The following is a 19,635-nucleotide window of genomic DNA, read 5'->3' as shown; positions in this document are numbered from 1 at the left end:
ATTGAGTGAGAATATTTTACACATATCGTATCAATGAGGGTTGACAATAAATTGTTGCATAGTACTATATAAATAAATGTCAAATTTTACTTTTTCAATTTAATTTTTTAAGATAAAATGTTACAGGGGATTCAAACCTGATTTTATAATATCAAGTTAAATTTATTCTTTTTTATTGAATTTATTAGCATTTTTTTTAGAATAACTTAAGCTATAATTTAATTTAATATTTGATCATTAAAAACTAGTTATTCGATATTCCAGAAAAAAGCTACTTCTCACTACATCATTTTGGTTTTTGTAATACATATCTTTACCCACACATCCCTGAATATTCCTAACGTTTGATAAGTTTATTGAGAGCTAGCCCGAGATGTTTATTATTGAAATGTATAGTAAAAGAAAGCACAAAGCATAAAATAAAGTAATCTCTTTCTTCTTTACAGAGACAAAGTTAACAAAAACAATCTATTTAAAGTATTTTGTACATGTTCCTTATGAACATTGTAAGAGTATAAATTCAAACTTAGGCTCCAAGACATTCCCAGTCATTTTCAAAAGCTGATACACCTTTCTCTTTTCTGTCCATTATCTCTGTGTGTCTCCCCCTCATTTGACATTATCCAAAACAAACAATGGCCACCACAACTAGACACCCTTCTCATAGAACCCCTAAACAGCACTTCAAAGTCTGTTTCTGTTTCAGGAGAATGTTTAGGCTCAAAGTGGTTGAACCCCCTGACGAAATCAACACTGTATTTGAAGAGTATTCACGTGATGGCATCATGAGCATGGATGATATGTGCAATTTCTTAGTTGGATTTCAGGGAGAAAATGAAGCTGTCACCACACATGCTCAAGCCATTTTTGACAGTACTCTCAAGCATCTCAACATATTTCAAAGGAGAGGCTTTCATATTGATGCCTTCTTTCGTTATCTCTTGAATGACCTTAATGGCCCCCTTGCTGAGGTATTACACATCTTTTCACCACTGGAAAAAGCTTACTCAATTACTTAACATTTCTGATATAACTAACTAACTATATATATATATATATATATATATATATATATATATATATATATATATATATACTTTTTTTAGCTTTCTCATATTCTCTGTGTTTTTTATCTGCAGGTGCACCATGACATGAATGCTCCTTTGGCTCATTATTTCATGTACACAGGCCACAACTCCTACTTAACTGGAAATCAACTTAGCAGTGCTAGCAATACTTCTGCGATAATAAAAGCATTGAAGAAAGGAGTTAGAGTAATTGAGCTAGATTTATGGCCAAATTCCAGAGGAGACGATGTGTTAGTTCATCATGGAGGGTATGAATTTATATAGTTTTCAGTAGTTAATTGGTGGATATATCTGCTTAATTTTTCTGTCATAACAAAGTAACATTTACATAAGTAGACAAATTGTGCAGTGTTAGATATGTTGAAATCTAATAGTATTGTTTTTGAAGAAAGGTTTACTCAATCATTGTCTTCCTCTAAGGTCAAGGATATTATTAGCTTTATAACTAAACACATATGAAACCCTATCAAGTTCCAAAAAGTAAAAATTAATGGTTTTAAGTGTACCTTTTAGAATTTTCTTTTTGCTTAACAGCTAAGAGAGTTTTAAAAAATGTGATTAATTTTCGTACCTCAATAGCTTCATTGTAAACATTTAGGTCTCTATACTTTATAGTATTTTATGACTTAATATCTTATTTTCCATCCCTGTTTCAAATGTGATTTTGTGATCTTCATGAGGTAAATATTGATAGGTTTTTTTATAATTAGATGTTCACATCTAAATATAGTTAATGAAAATCTTAAAGAAAATATATTAGTATTATAAAATAAACACCTTAATAGTGTCAATAAAAAGCTTGTGTTAACTTAAAAAATTCAATACTAAAAGCGATTTTAGTGTTAGGAAAATCTTATAAATTTGTTTAAGCGAGTTTTCCATAAATACTTCTTAAAAAATTAAAAACAATTTTTCAGTTTAACTTAGTTTATACACGAATTTAAAATACAAATTTTAAAGCATTATGAGAAACCTTGTAAGAAAGCTTCAAATATATGAAAAGCTCAATTTACTTCTATGTTTGGTATTTATTAGCGGCTGGTGTTAAATAGTGATGGTTTATAGTTATTGTTAATATGAAAAATATGCGAAATCTGACATTGGCATTTCACACAGTTGATGCTACATTACTTTTAAAAGATTAATCGATAGATGTGAGACTTGACTAATGCTACCTTTATTTATTTAAAAATTAAACTTATTTTTGTTTGTTATCATATATACATAAATAATTTTAAAACAACTGCAAAATAAATATCATTAATAATATATTACATAAGTAGATAACCATTATATGTACATATACATGTAATACAATAGTAAAAGTACCAGTAGAAGATATATAATACTCTAAACAAAACAAAATTATTTTTAATCATTAAGTATATTTTAACTCTAAATGTATATAAATTTTTATATCATAAGTTGTGTTTCACTGTAATAGTCACTTAGGAGGAGAGTGAGACTTTAAGAAGATATCTCTGAATATATGCTTACAAAATGTAGTAGAATTGTTTGGGGTTGCTTCAAAAAAAGGTACTATTCTATTTCATTATTAATGAAGAATAAGAAGAGACAAACACGTATATGAACACAAATGAAGAAGAACTTATCAAAGCATGAAACATGAAATAGATAACAACAAAGTGAACAAAATCACCTTGAAGCCTGACATGGTCTGTGAGTAGCAATCTTGATGGCTGAATGTAGACCTCAAATGCCTAAGCAAGGCCGAATTGAAAGCGAAGAAGAGGGAGAAGGGTGAAGGATAGTTGGCAGGAAATAATAGAAAGAAAAGAAGGATATCGTTCTTTAGAATGTTTGTCATTTATTATGATTTAACCATTCCAATGTCACGATATCTCTTTCATCTAACATTATTCATTATTTATCTCCAACAAGAAGAATCACCAATCGAATTTTATAGTATCAAGTTGATAGCAGTAGTGAAACTTTATCTCAAATGAAACCTGATGTGGCATTCTCAGTTCAACGAATATTGATCCTAGTTCAAAAATAGTTGAATGTGTGGAATTATCCTTTTATTGGATATATACCACAAGAATGACAATTATAATGAAAGATGTTCATCAATAAATTAGAGGGTCAAAATTGTTGGATTAGAATAAATTTAAATGTATTAGTCATTAGAGTTTGAATTTTATGAATAGTTAATGTGTTAGTTATTGAAGTTTTATGAGTAATTAATGTATTAGCCGTTTTTATCTGTTTTTAGTATAAAGATTAAGAATTTTGTTAAGTTATGTTGCTAATGGTCGGTAATATGTTATAATTAGTTGTTAGTAAGGCATGGAGAAAAAACAAAATGTGAGTTTATAAATTATATTGTTTAATGCAAGAACAACAACAACGTAGATGAATTAGTTTTTCACAAAGTAAATTTGCTGTTTACAAATTGACATCAAATCTAGACAACTTAGTGTCTAAAATGTTCTTTGATAAGTTTAAGTGAGATGGTCAATCTTACAAACAAAATATCCTTATCCAGGTTGGCAACCATGTACATATTGTACAAAGTTATTGGTGAGTCCGAATTTGAGAAAATTGTAAGCGCAAAATTTTTAAAAGAAGGGTGAGACATTTTAGATAAAGCATACAAGAGGGATAACAAAGTGAAATAGGTTCGACCTCAAACACTTAGGGGGGCACATGGAGATGAAGTATACTGAAAGAGTATTCGAGTATATAACTTGGGTATAAACCATGGTGCGCAATGACTTTGAGAACATGATGTTTTCAATTGAGGAGTCTTAAAACATGTTAATGCTCTTGGTTGAAGGGTTTGTCGGATAAATTGAGCTAAGACGAGTGGACAATACCTAAGACGTAAAAGTAATGGTTGTGGAGGTAGATATCCTGGTCAAGATGAAGAAAAAAAAAAGCAATCCAACCAACAAAATTGGCATGGACAAGGATGAGGTTAGTAGAGAATAGGTCGGATGAGTAACTCAAATATTAAGTGCTTTAAGTGTGGAAAATATGGTCATTTTGGAAAAGAGTGCTACTCAAACCAATGCTTCCACTATGCAAGAGATTGTCAATCTGAAAACAAAAGGGAAGAGATGATCAAACTTTTCACAAAAGATGTTGAAAAGGAATATGTGTTGTTGATGATAACACATAGCTCGGTGCCAAGCACGTGAAAATGGACAACTTGACAAGACATCCAAGCAACTCAGATAGCTTGGTAAGGCATCTGGATAACTTGCATAGCTCATTGGGGAATCTAAATAGCTTAGATAATAATGTTGCAAATTGTGGCATAGATGATCGGTATGGTGAGTAATTGGTGACAGAGATCATGATATTGTAATGTGAGTGTGATGAATTGGTGAAAAGGAACGTCGCGAGGAAGAAGGAGATCAAGAAGCTAATAGCGAAAATCAATAATTTGCAAAGCTACGACATGGTGAATAATAAGAAGACTAAGGAGATGCAACGATAAGTGATGTAGTCACTTGAAGCAGCAAAGGCAATTGAGGTTATCACGGCGAAGGCGGTGGACCTGGAGACAAACATGGCAAGGCTATAGCATAATATGATATCGAGGATCGATCGTTTCATCGTGTAACACACAAAGAGTGTGTAGATGGAGATCGAGGATTAATGAGTGAGAAAATCAAGAATGTTGGTGAATGCGATACAAGAGGTCATGACAAAGAAACTAAAAAAAAGACGACGAGATTCATTACCTAGGAAAGCTCAATTGTGTGCTTCAAGATAGAGTGAAGAGTTTTGACGTGGTAAAAATGATTTGGAGAACGTCATTGCTAAGAAAAATTTTGAGTTGGTCGTGTTGAGTTACAAGAACAACAACCGTGACATAGAGAAAGTGACAAAGAACGAAGTGTGTGGAAATAGAAACCAAAACAATGTTGTGGTGGGAAGCAAGATGTTCAACAAGTGTGGGGACAATTACTATAATAAAGAAGAAATAAATTAGAAAAGGATTGAAGTTGTAGTAGCCAATGGTGGCAACAAGATCTATAGAAGTTGTTGCTACAACGATTATCGTGATCTATGTGTGCTATGAGAAACAAAATTGATATCACATGGTCAAAGAGTAACCAATCAACGAATGGAAGAGGAATTGATGCATATGGAAAATCAAAATAAATGATAGACGAAGCATTTAAGTTTACTGGAAAGTTTTGTTGGATTTGAATGACTTATGTGTTAGTCGTTGGAGTTTTATGGGTGGTTAATGTGTTAGTTGTATGGATAGTTAATGTGTTAGCCATTTTTTTTCTATTTTTTAGTACAATGGTAAGGAGTTTTATTGTTAATGGTCATTAGTTTGTCATAATAAGTACTTAATAAGGCTTGGAGAAAAAGCCAAATGTGAGTTTAAAAATTATATTGTTGATTGCAAGAATAACAACTTAGGTGAATCACTTTTTCACAAAATAAAATTGTTGTCTATAAAAATAATATACTCAAACTAAGTGAGTTTTAATGTCTAATCTCCATGTAAAGTCATAAAGTTCATTCTTCACATGTCACAAGATAATGTTAGTGAACTTTTCTTCCTGCCAATCACGTGTTACATCACTCTCACCTTGCACTCGAACAAATTATATAGAACAATTTCACCCTCCTTTTAAGTATAAACTACTCTTATTGCTCACCAACATTGACTCTCCAAGGAAGAAATGAGAGAAGTGGTGAATCCATAAAGAGAGTTAGGGGCTAAAAGGCTAATGTCATGCCCCTATTAAGATTTGTCATTGGATATGCATGACATGTTTACAAAGAAGACAATGAATCAACATAAATCTCGAATAAACAAATTTCTCCCTATAGTTCAAAAATTTAAAGTATGCTACAAAGAAACAATCAATCAAAGGAAAAATAGTGAATCAAAAGTTAACACATATATAATATTATCATGGAAGAGTCCATAGGAAAAAAAACATTGAACTTGAAATTGTTTGGTTATTAATTATTGAGAGGTAAGCCAAAATAACCCTTAACATTTGTCGATAATTCTTTAAGAAGATCCAAGATTTATTCTTCAATTGCATATATACATCATCTTCTAACCTATTGACGTCAATTGAAGTTGATGAATGTGGAACATTTTCACCAATATCTCTCACCTATAAAACAAAAGGGCCCTAGAATAAAGAGAAACAAAAAAGCAAATAGAAACATTAGTCCACATATTGATATGTTTAGCATGAATAAAAAGTACAATGAGAGGGAAAAACACCAAATTTGAGAGTTAAAAGAAGTTATATAAAAATGTGTTAAGAGTATGATATCCCATGAAAGACATGCCTAACATATCTCAAAAGCAACATAAGACCATGAAAAATATTTGGACTACATTAGGTAGAAACAAAGATGTATTTAAATGTGATAGTTGTTGCAAAATGTATTCATTATAAAACTAACCATTATAAAAAAAAATAGTCATTATATAACTTTGTAATGTTATCAAATTATCGCATCTTCGTGTAACATTTCACAATATTACTCTTTCCATTCCATTTTCCATACAATGAATTTTGAAAACATATATTTAGATATAATGTTGGATCAACCCATAAAATAAGAACTCAAAGATTAAATTATCCAAATAAGCGGTTAGATTGATACTTAAGTACCAACAAGTCAGCAACAGGATTAGTGACAAACAAAGAAGAAAGGTGGTACATTAAAATTGTGAGTAAGGTCATGATTGATTATTTAGTAAACATTTTATTAAGAAGCCTATGCACCGAAAACTCAATTTCAGAGAATGTTTCATATGTAGAGGTATGTATTTCTAAGAACTAATTATAAAGGATATTGTTAATCATAATGATTGTCTCATAACGGGATCCAATGCAAAGAAATTGTTTATCACCTTTGTAGGATCGTTGTTGTTTGAATATTGAGTCATGGTTAGTTCTTTAACCATGTATATGAATATGTCATAATTGTTAGTTTCCTAAATATGTCAATGTCATAATGGTTAGTTTCCTAACCATGAATACATTGATGAAAGTATTTCAATGTAATGTTAGTTTCCTAAATATGTCATAATTGATTGATTGAATGTATTACAAATACAATAATATATTAGTATGAAAAATGTCAATTTTATCAAAGTGATAACGTAATTCCAATAATCAAATTTGAAAAAGGTTTAGAAGAAAAGATAATAAAGAAACTCTTTTTGAAGCATATTATATTTCTCAAAGTTATTTAAATTTTATTGTTATGAATTTACTTAAATTTTATGCAGTTATTTTTTTAAGCAAAATATTATTATATATAATTAATGAATTAATTAATATTTTTACAAAAACACAATTAAATTTAACAAATTAAATTAATTTATGTTTAACACAAAAAATAATTAACTATTTATTAATAAATATTATTATGTATCATAATCAAATCTAAATAAAAATTTCTAAAATAATAAGTTGGTTGAAATTATTTTAAATTTATTCACTTGATAAGAAAGAGAAAATTTGAGAGTGATATTAGAATTTTGTTGCTACGTAGACTAAGAAGAATTGTCACTTTTGTGATATGAGTAGTTCATATAAGAGACTATGACACCATTTTTAACTAAAAATCAGAAGACTAAGTTATTGTTGGTCTTTGTTTCTTATATATTAGTCAATTTTCTCATTTTTATGTTAAACTTTCAACTTATATTTTATATTCTTAACACATGAATAATTCAAATATCATGCAAAATTGAACAACACATTACATGTTTTGAAACAAGACTTTAATTATAATTATATTGGCATTGAATATCAAATCATTGACCTAACAATAGGAAGTAGAGAGTTCCACAACTTTGTTAAACCTCACGACCTTACAAAGAATGTTAACCATAAAAATATTACACATTGGAATAATATAGAACTATATAAAAATATTTATATTAACACATTCGAAATATCTTTATATATTCACCCATTGTATTCGGTGAACAATTTGACTTAACTAAATAGTGGTTTGGACTAATAATGTCCAACAACTCCCTTCATAGCAAAAACACAAGGAAACCAAACTAGTATACTAAAACAATTTCTTTCTTTAGATTGATTAACTTCACTAAACCAAATGTTTTGGTCCTACCTAAGTATATATGTATATGTCTAGACTTTGTTTTACATGCATTAGCAACTTTTAATGTTGTTATATATGAAACTAATTGATTTTCTTTAAAATGTAGGACTCTTACTTCTTCAGTGAAACTTAGACCTTGTCTTCTTGCCATTAAGGATTATGCATTTTTTGCCTCTCCATATCCCGTTGTTATAACTTTTGAAGACCATATCACACCATCTCTTCAAGACAAAGTGGCTAAGGTTTTTCTAACTCATGTTGCATGACATATAAGTTAGGTTTCTTTATCATGGTTTGAAAAACCTAATAACAAATTTAGTGGAAATGAACATATTTACAGATGCTCGTTGACACATTTGGTGATATGTTATTTTACCCTGAAAATCCACACCAAATGAGAGAATTCCCTTCTCCAGAAAGATTGAAGAAAAAAATTTTGATTTCAACTAAACCACCAGACTTTTATGAAAGTCAAGACCAAAGGATACTAGAGGAAGCACCACATAGGCTTGAGGAATATCATGACAAATCTAGAGTCAATTACAAGGTGAGAATTTATTTAATAACTTTTTTAAACAAATTGAAGTTAAATATGATAAATAGTCTTGGCTTAGGCTATGTTAAGAAAATATTTTTTTTCAAATTTAAAAGTATAAAAAAGACATAATAAGTGTTAATATATAGATCATGTTATATTGATGAAATATAATAACAAAAAATTCAATCAAAGATGTCGTAGTTGTAATCTTGTTGTAATCAGATTTTGTATGTTGTATTGTTGAGATTAGGATGATTCAGATGATGAGGATGATGAGGATGATACTCCTGAATATAGAGATTTGATTTCTATTCGTGCAGGGAAACCTAAAGGTAAGTTAAGAAATTGTTTGATTAATCATAACCAAGTCAGACGTTTAAGCTTGAGCGAGCAAGAGCTTGAAGATATTTCCAAAAATCATGGAACTGAAATCATCAGGTGAACAATTTTTCTTTTTGGAATTCGTAAGTAGTTAAAATGTTAGTAGTTAATGTTAGAAAGCAATTTAAACTCTAATTCACATATGGAATTATAAATTCTTATTAACAATAAAGACTATTTTAAATAGAAATAATTTTTAGTTTCATAAATTAGTGTCTAACTTAATTGATATAATAACTAATTATTTGTCCTATATTACATTACAACAAAAATTACTTTAAACAATAGTGAAAATTGTGGCCTAAAGCTAAAATATTGTTGCCTAAATTAGCTAACGAATAGGCAATGAAATTTGGTCATGGTGTAGGAGGTCATTGATTATATTATAGGCCACAAAATTTCAAATTTGTGGCTTAAAATATGACAATAAGCAACAATGAAAATGGTTGACTAAGATGACAATAGACAATAACAAAAAATGTCTTTGGCCAAAATATGACCATAAAAAATAATTATTTAATAATTTTCTTATAATGTAACTCCTATGCAAAGACCTAAAATGATAGAAAGTGCAATTAAAATATAAAATGGTGTATAACCTCTTCCTGATCCTCAGAACATAACTTAAGAATCACTTGCCTAACTTTATTATACAATATTAAACCTTCTTTTCAAATTATAGTACAATTCTACAAATTCTATAAAACCGTTTATGAGATCAAAACATATGGCTTATGTTTATACCATTTAAACTATAAAGTAGAAAATGATTGGAATATTCATTCCATGCCAGGAGTTATCCACTTTTTACATCAAAATTGTATTAAAGGTAGTCAGTTAACTTCTACATCTTTTTAATTTAAGATCCTACATGTCTTTTTGTTAGTTTAAAATTTTAACTAGCTTTTACTACAGTACATGTAGACATCCCTAGTCAACATATTAGTCATTTCACAAGTTCTAGTCAATAAATTTGTTTTCTAAAAAAAAGTTATGAAGCACTTTCAACTAAATAAGTATGTAAAAGGTTTGATTTGTTTTCAAAAAGTGAACTTTAAGTCTAAACTTCAAACTTTAAACTTTAAACTTTAAACTCTTACAATATATAATAATTTAGTCGATGTGGGACTTCTAACACACATCTCTCACGTTAAGGTATATATATCTTGAACGTGGAACTAGACATTAATGATTAGTTTGATAGTGGTCTAACAGTAGATGAAATCATATGTCCAACAAACACAAATCTTGCTAGGATGAGTTCTAACTCATGTTTATGATACCATGTTAAGAAGTTGATTTTAAGTCTAATTCAATCCCACAAAATTGACTTTTAAAGTAAGATTTTTATCCACATATATACTCTAGTTCACTTTATTACTGGTCGATGTGAGACTTCCAACATTTATTACTCTTAAGAGATTTTTTCATAATGACATCTTTTATATTTGAAAAAAACAATATTTTCTTTTACCATAATATTCATTAATACAACTATTATAATATTGTTCTATCATGTAGATTCACCCAAAGAAATTTGCTTAGAATATATCCAAAAGGAACTCGTCTGGATTCGTCTAATTACGATCCCATGATTGGATGGATGCATGGAGCTCAAATGGTAGCATTTAATATGCAGGTAATTAGACTTTCACTATTTAAACTTTAATAAAATAAAGAAATTTTTTAAAAGATATATAACATTTAAAAGACCAACGTATTTGACAATTGAAAATGAAAAGGTTTGTAGCAATTATAAGGTTTAAAGGAGATAATAGTCTAAAAGGGCATTATATAGAAAGTAGTACTCTTAATATTCTTATTGTGTATGTATGTATATGCATGCACATAATTTTGAAAATGGCATAAATTACAATGCTAAGAAAGTGGGTTTCTACTTTCCGTTGCTTAGAATTATATGAACTGAAATAATAGGGTTTGATATTGGCTAGCAACATGTTTTGTTTTGTTTAAGGGAGGAGGGCACTATCTTAGGTACATGGAAGGAATGTTCAGAGCCAATGGTGGTTGTGGTTATGTTAAAAAACCAAACATATTATTGAATGTCAACGATGTTTTTGATCCAAAAGCGCTTCGGCCAGTCCAAACAACTCTTCAGGTAAAGAAGAAAACATTATATTTGGGGTGTAGGAAGAAAAACGCTGTTTTTTTTTTTAAATGAGTTTTATCCAATTAAATTTGATAAAGCAGGTTTTGGTATACATGGGTGATGGGTGGCGTTCAGATTTCAGCCCAACCCATTTTGACTTTTATTCTCCTCCTGACTTCCGTGTACAGGTAATACTTTTCATCAACAAAATTAATATTTAAAGTTTAATATTGGATCATTTTGTTGGAAGAGTGAACTCATTGTACAACTCATTCTTTCACCTCACTTTGAAAATATTTTGGCGGATGAGCAAGTTATTATTTTCATCAAATTAAGAAAAAGTAAATGACTTCTTCATTGTATAATAAAACAAACCATATTACTTTAATGATAATCTTAGCATATATCTAAAAACTAAACTGACCAAATTAATTTAAAAATTAGATTAAATCAAATTTTTCTATTGACATGGTTTCAAATTTTTTTTAGAGATATCAAAATCGCTTTAAAGATGTAAATTCGGATTAGGTAACATCCCAAAATATAGCTGAACACTATATATAAGAGTCATCACATAATAATAATGTAGAACAGTTTTTGGGAATAAAGTTGACTTAAAGTTATCCTAAAATAACCATAAATTTAAAACTTTACAAATTTTATCCTAATACAAAACTATATACATGACCGAACGGTCACTACAAAACTATACACACAATCGATCGACCCTAGTCTAAGCAGCTGGGTCCTCTCCATCCAGCGCCTGCCCCAAAGAACACTCGTCATTCTCTGTTCACATCCATAGGATGATCATTGCAAAGAAGAAATACCGAACGGACAACATATACAAGACAAAAAAGAAAGGTAAGCTAATGTAATTTAATAGTCATGTGAGCATACGATTCAAACAAACAAATCAGATAATCATACACATGCATAAAACATATAAACACATATTGACCGACCACTTTAACTCGACCGTCTGGACTAATATGAATATGTAGCTTTGGTCGTTTATGCACTCATGAGTGTAGTAATTGGAAACCCATCAGCTGCCACACGAGGTTAGCCCGTTATCACTCACTGTAGGACCCCCCTAGGCTAGGGCCTCCTGCTATTCTCACAACATGACTTACCCATCTCTACTTAAGAATTGGTAATCATTAGAATGTCAGGATGAATGTCGTGGATTTCACTGTCCATATTCATACTTTACCACCACCTTGATAACCAATCACTAAGACATTCCGCCTTAGAATTCTCTTTCATACCAATTGGAACACCATACCTTATAACAACATCCACTCCATTATTCACACATGTTCATATAATTGAATTTAAACAAGTGATCAAACAACAATGAAAACCACATGCAAGACCGAACACACTGCGTACTTTGGAGACCGAACGGTTTCTCACTACCCCAAAGAATAGGACCGAACGATCCATAATAGGTAAGGCTGAATAAGTGACCGAACACTATTAAGGATCTAACTCTAACGTAAGGCCGAATACTCAGGTAAGACCGATCACTAAAGCATGACCGAATGGTCATTAATAGGTAAGGCCCATAGGAGGCCGAACGTAGTAAAGATCGAACACCAATACAAACTGAGCACTACTAAGACCAAACGCTAGTACAAAACCGAACACTACTAAAACTGAACGCTAATACAAAACCAAGCACTGCTAAGACCGAACGCTATTACAAAACCAAACACTACTAAGACCGAACGCTAATACAAAACCGAACACTTGCTAAGACCGAATTTTGATACAAAACCGAACACTACTAAGACCGGACGGTCATGAACTGAGAAGACTCTAAAGAGACCGAACCCAATTAATGACCGAGTACCTAAACCTGGTCGAGCGGTCAACAGCGAACGCTGAACTTTCTACATAATTCTACAGAACTTCTGCAGAAATAAGAACACACTAGAATTTACCAAAACTAAACATTTTTCCAACCTCTAATCGTCCATACATGATTCATATACCAATTTAAACCTATCCAAGATTACCTAAACCTTTCTAACATCACTTCAAAGAATCCCAAACTAGAATTCACTCTAAATTCTATATAATCCACAACTCAATAACCACAACATTTATCATCTCACACAAACATTGCTGAACACACAAACATTCAATTTCACACACATGCAAAATCATCAAACAAAATTTTCATACATCATCAACCAATCAGTTAAATTAACTAGCTTCCCTTACTTCTTATCCAAACAGAAAGCTTTTAACACCTTCAGGAAATTTCTTGATCCTCATGAAAATCTAAGAACACCTATTGATCACCGATTGGAAAGAAGAGACCAACAGTAGGTCCAAAAACGAAATCAGAATTTGAGAAAAGAGTCTGATGAACACATGCAAACATAATTTTCTCTTGCATGCACAAGAAAACAAAATCACTAAGAAGAGAGGATGAAACTTACTGACTGTAAACACTAACCCGATCGGTGGAACAAAAAGCTCTTGACACCCGGATTGCTTAGGCACGATCTGATTGTTGAACAGATGAAGTGAGATTGAAGGAATCTAGAGAGAAGGAAGAGAAAAGAAGAAAGTTGAAGAATTTGGAGAGATATAGCTATATTCAGAGAATGGGACGAGACTTTTGAAACTTTCATTTATATACCACTCTTATTTTAATCTAAACTGTTCGGTCTTATCCTTTGCTTACACCTGTCTACTCCAAACTTCTTTAAACCTCTTAACTCTTACAGATTAGGTTAAAAAGATTCTAATTTTTTAAATGTTAAATTGAATTTGAATCACTTAACTCATACATTAATTGGGTTTGAACCTTATTAGATGTGAGTTGACCTTTAACTTATTAACAATAATTTTTTATTATTTTTATTATTTTTGTTATAATTATTTATTATTTTTGTTGACAGTTTGATTATTTAAGAAAATTTATATAAGATTAAACTTTAACTTTTAATTACTATTTTTATATTAATATTTGATAAAATATGTGTGTATTTTGATTGAACTACTATTACAAAATGAATTGAGTCCCTCTATTTTTATTATAGTACGATAAATATATAAATTAAATTTGAATAACAAAATATTCTTGAGTGAGTTCATAGTAGATTAACTCACTTAATTCATTAAGGTTATTTCATTCTGCACCTCCAATCATTTTATCTTTCAAATTTTTTTAAAATTTCAAAACTATCATCTATAATTCAAAAAACCTTACATCCTATTTTTTGTGTTTCATCGGAATTTTAAATCCAATAAAGCATTTTTTTTTTCTTCATTAAATTTTGAAATTCAATGAAGAAAAATGCAACCTCTAAAATTATTTTTAGAAATTAAAGATACAGGATAAAATGATTGGAAGTGTAGGATGAAACAATCATTCATTAATCCATAGTAAATTGACTCACCTAATCCTCAATGAAACAATCATTCATTAATCCATAGTAAATTGACTCACCTAATCCTCAAGCCCACAATAAACTAACTCACCTATCTATAGATGTAGAGTAAATCAACATACCTAATCCATTAGTTCATAATAGATTAATTCAAAAAAAAAATTAAACCGAGTTGAATTGACTCATTTTTCATTTTTATATAGACTGGATAAGTTCTATAAGTTAACTATCTTTAATACTTATTATTAATTTATAAGGATTAGTAGTGTTATACATCTTTCTAGACTAAAATGATAGTTTACTCGTATGAAAATAGTCTAGATATATTATAAGTAAAGAGATAATCTAGTTCTATGATTTATATTTTAGAGTTGAGTTAAAATTTAGGATAATGCAAAGAAAAAATTAATAATTTTTTATTGGTTATCTCGTTCCAAATTAACAATCTTTAAAATTTGGTTAAGTTATCCTTTCAATTTCTAAAATTTTGGATAAACTTTTTTTAATTTTTAATTAAAAAAAATCATTTTGATCTTTTTAATTTAGTAAAGTGTGAGCTTAATCTTCAAATACCAAATTCAAAGAAGGGTTATAAATATTTAAAGAAAAAAAGAAATTCAATCCGATTAGTAGGTATTGAGATCAATGATGATGTGCAGATCGGCATTCACGGTGTTCCCGCTGATAGAAATATGAAATACACAAGAACAATTGAAGATGATTGGGTACCAGTGTGGAATGAAGAGTTCAGTTTCCCATTGACTACTCCTGAATTGGCTCTTCTATACATCAAAGTTGTTGAGCGTGACTTTTCTGGAAGCGGTGACTTTGGCGGTCAAACATGTTTACCTGTCTCTCAACTCCGACAAGGCATTCGTGCAGTTCGTTTGCGCAACCGCAAGGGCGAACTTTACAAGTCTGTCAGACTTCTCATCCAATTTCGCTTTCTTCCTAACACTCTTTAGAACAAACATTTCCGTATCCCACAAAAATCAATCTTCCTCGCTACTAAAACTCCTATGTTTCATCATCATTGCTACAATGTTAACAACTCCATAACTTAAAGCAGACAGCTTCTTCTTTAACGTATTTTTCCACTTATCTTTCACGCCTTCTTCCTGCACCTCCATACAATAATGAAATCTCCTATTTGCCCTCTCATCTTAGAAGAAGCAACCTTATAGAAATAGAAACTTAGAGAAGACCAAATGCTCTTTCCGAAATGAACTTTATATATTTTTCTTTATTAATGAGGGTAAGATTTTAATGTTGCTATTATTATTAGCATATTTATTACAATTATTGTATTATTGCTTTTGGACTTGAAATGGAATTATTGGATCATGATATTTATGGGTGATTGATGAAATGCAAACAATAACATTAACAAAAACTGGTTCCAATATGAGGTGTCATCATTATAGGTCATTTAAATCCCAACATTGAAGGATATTATTAGTAGAAGTTGCAAGCTAGAAGGATGGCATGAAATAAATATTGTGGGACATATATTAGAAAGTTCTTTGAATTAAGTTAGAAGACCTATGTGTACATTCTTGTTTTTCTTTTCGTACATGGTGAAATGTTGAGTTGGCAAAACTTCTTCATGATTTGTACCAAAGAATCTAAAATGTGGTGGATGTTTATCATTCAAACATGTCATAAAGGCTAAAGCCATTTTATTTAGACTTTCTTTCCACAAAGCTATTGTTCATTGTCAACCCAATGAATTAATCTTCCATTCAAATTAACTATTCAATAAGTTTCATCTTAAATTTGAGTTTATCATCAACCATGAGATTAGTTTAAAAAATCTAAAAAAGTTTGAAACAAATTAACTGAAGTCTATCATTTTATTTTTCTGAGAAAACGAAGTGTAACTTGTTTCACATAAAAATAGTTACGTGGTAAAGTAATACTCCAAAAGTACAGATTTTTCTATCCTGAATTATGAACATACAAAATCTATATTAGTTCCAAATTCCCTAGTAAAAAATATGACTTCTATCTTTTCAAATTAAAGTAATAAATTTGCATTTTAAAGTGTAACTTCATTTTGAATTGCTTATTTTCTAAACTTTTCAGACATGTGTTAGATGTATACTATGGTGTGGTGCTTAGAATTATAGTATTAATAAATTGTTTAAATTTCGTTCTATATCCCAAAATTATTCTTGCATTAAATTTTAGGGAAAAATTTTCTTATAATTAATAGAAAAGCGTGTGTCTCTATCTCGCTTTTCTCATAAGTTTTTTTATTATTTAGAAAAATCAAAGACAAAAAGAAAATGAAAACAAAAAGTTGTAAGAAACACAACTCAATCTTACTTTTATGTTTTCTTTGTCTTACAAAAATGCTTAAGGGTGTCAAAAAGGCCACATCCGCAGAAAATCGACACGCATTCATCCTAGGATTGTTGATGGATAAAACCAAGTTGATCGGGTTCGGATTCAAATTCTTTTAGGATAAAAAGGTAAAGTTTGAAGATGGTTAACGCAATCTGTCTTCTGTGTTCCGTTCTACCGTTTTATTATTCTTTTCTTTTAAGTTGATTTATTGCACTAATAAAAATAATTACTTTAAAAATAAATAAAAATCTTGTTAGTAAGCATCGTGTCATACTTATATAAGGTTTAATTAAGCTTGACTTTCTCATAAATTTATATATTTTAATTAGTCTCAATTAATTCTTTTTAGTTTATTGACTATTTATAGTTTTTATATTTTTTAAATCAATTTTTATCATTTGATTATTTTTAGTGACGAAGGAAAATGTTGTATTGTTATATTACCTTATTTATTTGTTCTTACGTATTAAGAAAATAATATTTTGTAGATAATATAAATTAGATTTGTGATTAATTTAAAATGATAAATAATTTTTATTGTTTTTTATAAAAAAACGTAGTGGATAAGATCCCGTGAATGGTGACAATTAGGATAGTCCCTTGGGCGTTTGTAAGTTATGGAAGGAAGATAATTTTATTATTTAACAAGTTTTTAATAAGAGAGCTATAAAAATGATTTTTAATTTATAATATAAGTAGTATTGTTTATAGGGAGTAACGTGACAGCGGAACCCAATCCCTGTTATGTTATTTTTTATGATGAAAACACATTAAAAGCAACAACACATGAATGTTGTAATGTCACAACAGAAAAATGTTTCTGTGTTGTGTTATACATATGTGAATTTGTACATGCTCACTGTGATAAATGCATATACTGTGACTAATGCATATGTTGGACATACTGTGTGATTTATGCATACTATTGTGATTATGATATGATTATAACTGTGTATGCACACTGTATGTTTATGTGTATTGAAAACCACAAGCACAAAAGCATATATGCATGACATAATCGATTACAATGTTCTAGTAATCAATTAAGGTCATCAAACAACTTATGTTTTGAACTGTGGCAAAACAACTAGTTTGAATTGATTACATAAGGTATTGAATAGATTAAAACTCGTGTGTTTGCAAATATCTTTTTCAAATGTGTTGTGATGAGGTTTTGGGAAGAAAAATTGTTCAAAATATGTTTAAGTGTTAAGCTTAATCGATTACATGTGTTGTGTATTCAATTAAGTCTGTTAAGCTTTCAAAACTGATTTCATGCTTGTCATAATTGCTATAATGGTCATATTTTTAAATATGTTTGACCAACATTAAATGAAAATCGATTACATTAATTGTACATTCAATTAAGTGTTGAGTTAGTTGTAATACTGTTATAATAGTTTTTATGTAACCAATTACACTACTAACCTAATCGATTACTTTGTGTCTGATATGACAGTAACTATAAATTGACGCACTGGTTTGTTTTTGTAACTTTTTATCATTCTAACACTTTCATACTTGATTGTTTTGATACTAGAAAGTTTAGACATTACTTAATATGCTCCAAGAATCAAGAACGCGGAGAGTTTGAAGAATCTTGAAGAATTCTTTTAAGGCATCTTTATGGATTACATTGACTGATCACATTAGCACGATTGAAGGTGCATCTGTATTGATCAGGAGAGAAGACTTGCAATCTGACTTGCTGTTTCCCTAGACGTGCGCGTCAAGAAGAAGAGTAGTGTGCTCTTGACTTTGAGAGGGGATTCTCAAAGGGTTTCTGTAACAAGACCGTGGGGTGTTGTCTTTGCAGGTGTTGTTGTTCTATATTTGATTGTTTGAGTGGGAAATGTGTTTACTTTATGAGGGTGTATTCACAGTAAAACCTTTGGTGTAATTCTCCAATCATTAAAGTGAAATATTCTTCAATCAGTAGTTGATTGGAAGGGTGACTGGATGTCGGCATTGAGCACGAACCAGGATAAAAATTGTGTTTGATTTTCTCTCCTTTATCTCTTTATATTTGCATTTACTGTTTCATTGTACACATATTTGCTTACTGCACAAGAAAGGTTTCAAGAACTTTATACTTTACGAAAAAGATTTGAAAAGTGCAAGTTTTTATAAAACACCAATTCACCCTCCCCCTCTTGGTGTTGAGAAACAAGCCTCGTTATTTCTAACAATTGGCACCAGAGCTGGTTTTCAAAAGTTATTTGAAAAACAAATCGATTACCCTTTTTGTATAATCGATTATTCGATCCTGAAATGACATTTTTTCTCAAACCTTCAGCGAAGGTGCATGCACAAATAGACTACTTCTATTTGCTGGCGAAAATTATGCTTTTTGGAAAATCAGAATGCAAATCTTTTTGGAGTCAATAAACAAAGGTGTGTGGGATGCTAATCTGAATGGTCCCTTTGAACCCACTAAATTAATTGACAGAAAACCTGTTATGAAAAACTTTTATGAGTGGAGTCAAGAGGAAAACATAAGAGCACAATATGATGTTAAAGCTAGAAAATGTTATTTCTTCTGCTCTTACTATGGATGAGTTTCTTAGGGTTTCACAATGCAAGAGTGCCAAAGAGATGTGGGAAGTACTTGAAGTTACACATGAAGGCACATATGAGGTAAAGAGAGCGAGAAAGAACTCC

The 19,635-nt window shown here is 30.1% G+C and overlaps 1 protein-coding gene across 1 annotated transcript; it reads left to right on the top strand.

Annotated features, from left to right (window-relative positions):
* Nucleotides 1–573: 573 nt before the first annotated feature.
* On the top strand, nucleotides 574–15,974 carry LOC108337572 (phosphoinositide phospholipase C 2). Its single transcript, XM_017574127.2, has 9 exons — nucleotides 574–971; nucleotides 1,140–1,336; nucleotides 8,293–8,428; nucleotides 8,527–8,733; nucleotides 8,975–9,162; nucleotides 10,627–10,744; nucleotides 11,081–11,224; nucleotides 11,317–11,403; nucleotides 15,285–15,974. Exons 1-9 carry the CDS (start codon nucleotides 636–638, stop codon nucleotides 15,588–15,590), a joined length of 1,719 nt encoding a protein of 572 aa, XP_017429616.1. The 5' UTR covers nucleotides 574–635; the 3' UTR covers nucleotides 15,591–15,974.
* The last annotated feature ends 3,661 nt before the right edge of the window (nucleotides 15,975–19,635 follow it).

Source organism: Vigna angularis, chromosome 7, assembly GCF_016808095.1.
Source record: "Vigna angularis cultivar LongXiaoDou No.4 chromosome 7, ASM1680809v1, whole genome shotgun sequence".
NCBI lineage: Eukaryota > Viridiplantae > Streptophyta > Magnoliopsida > Fabales > Fabaceae > Vigna > Vigna angularis.
The sequence above is the reverse complement of the archived record's forward strand: the minus strand, read 5'-3'. Positions and strand labels throughout refer to the sequence as shown.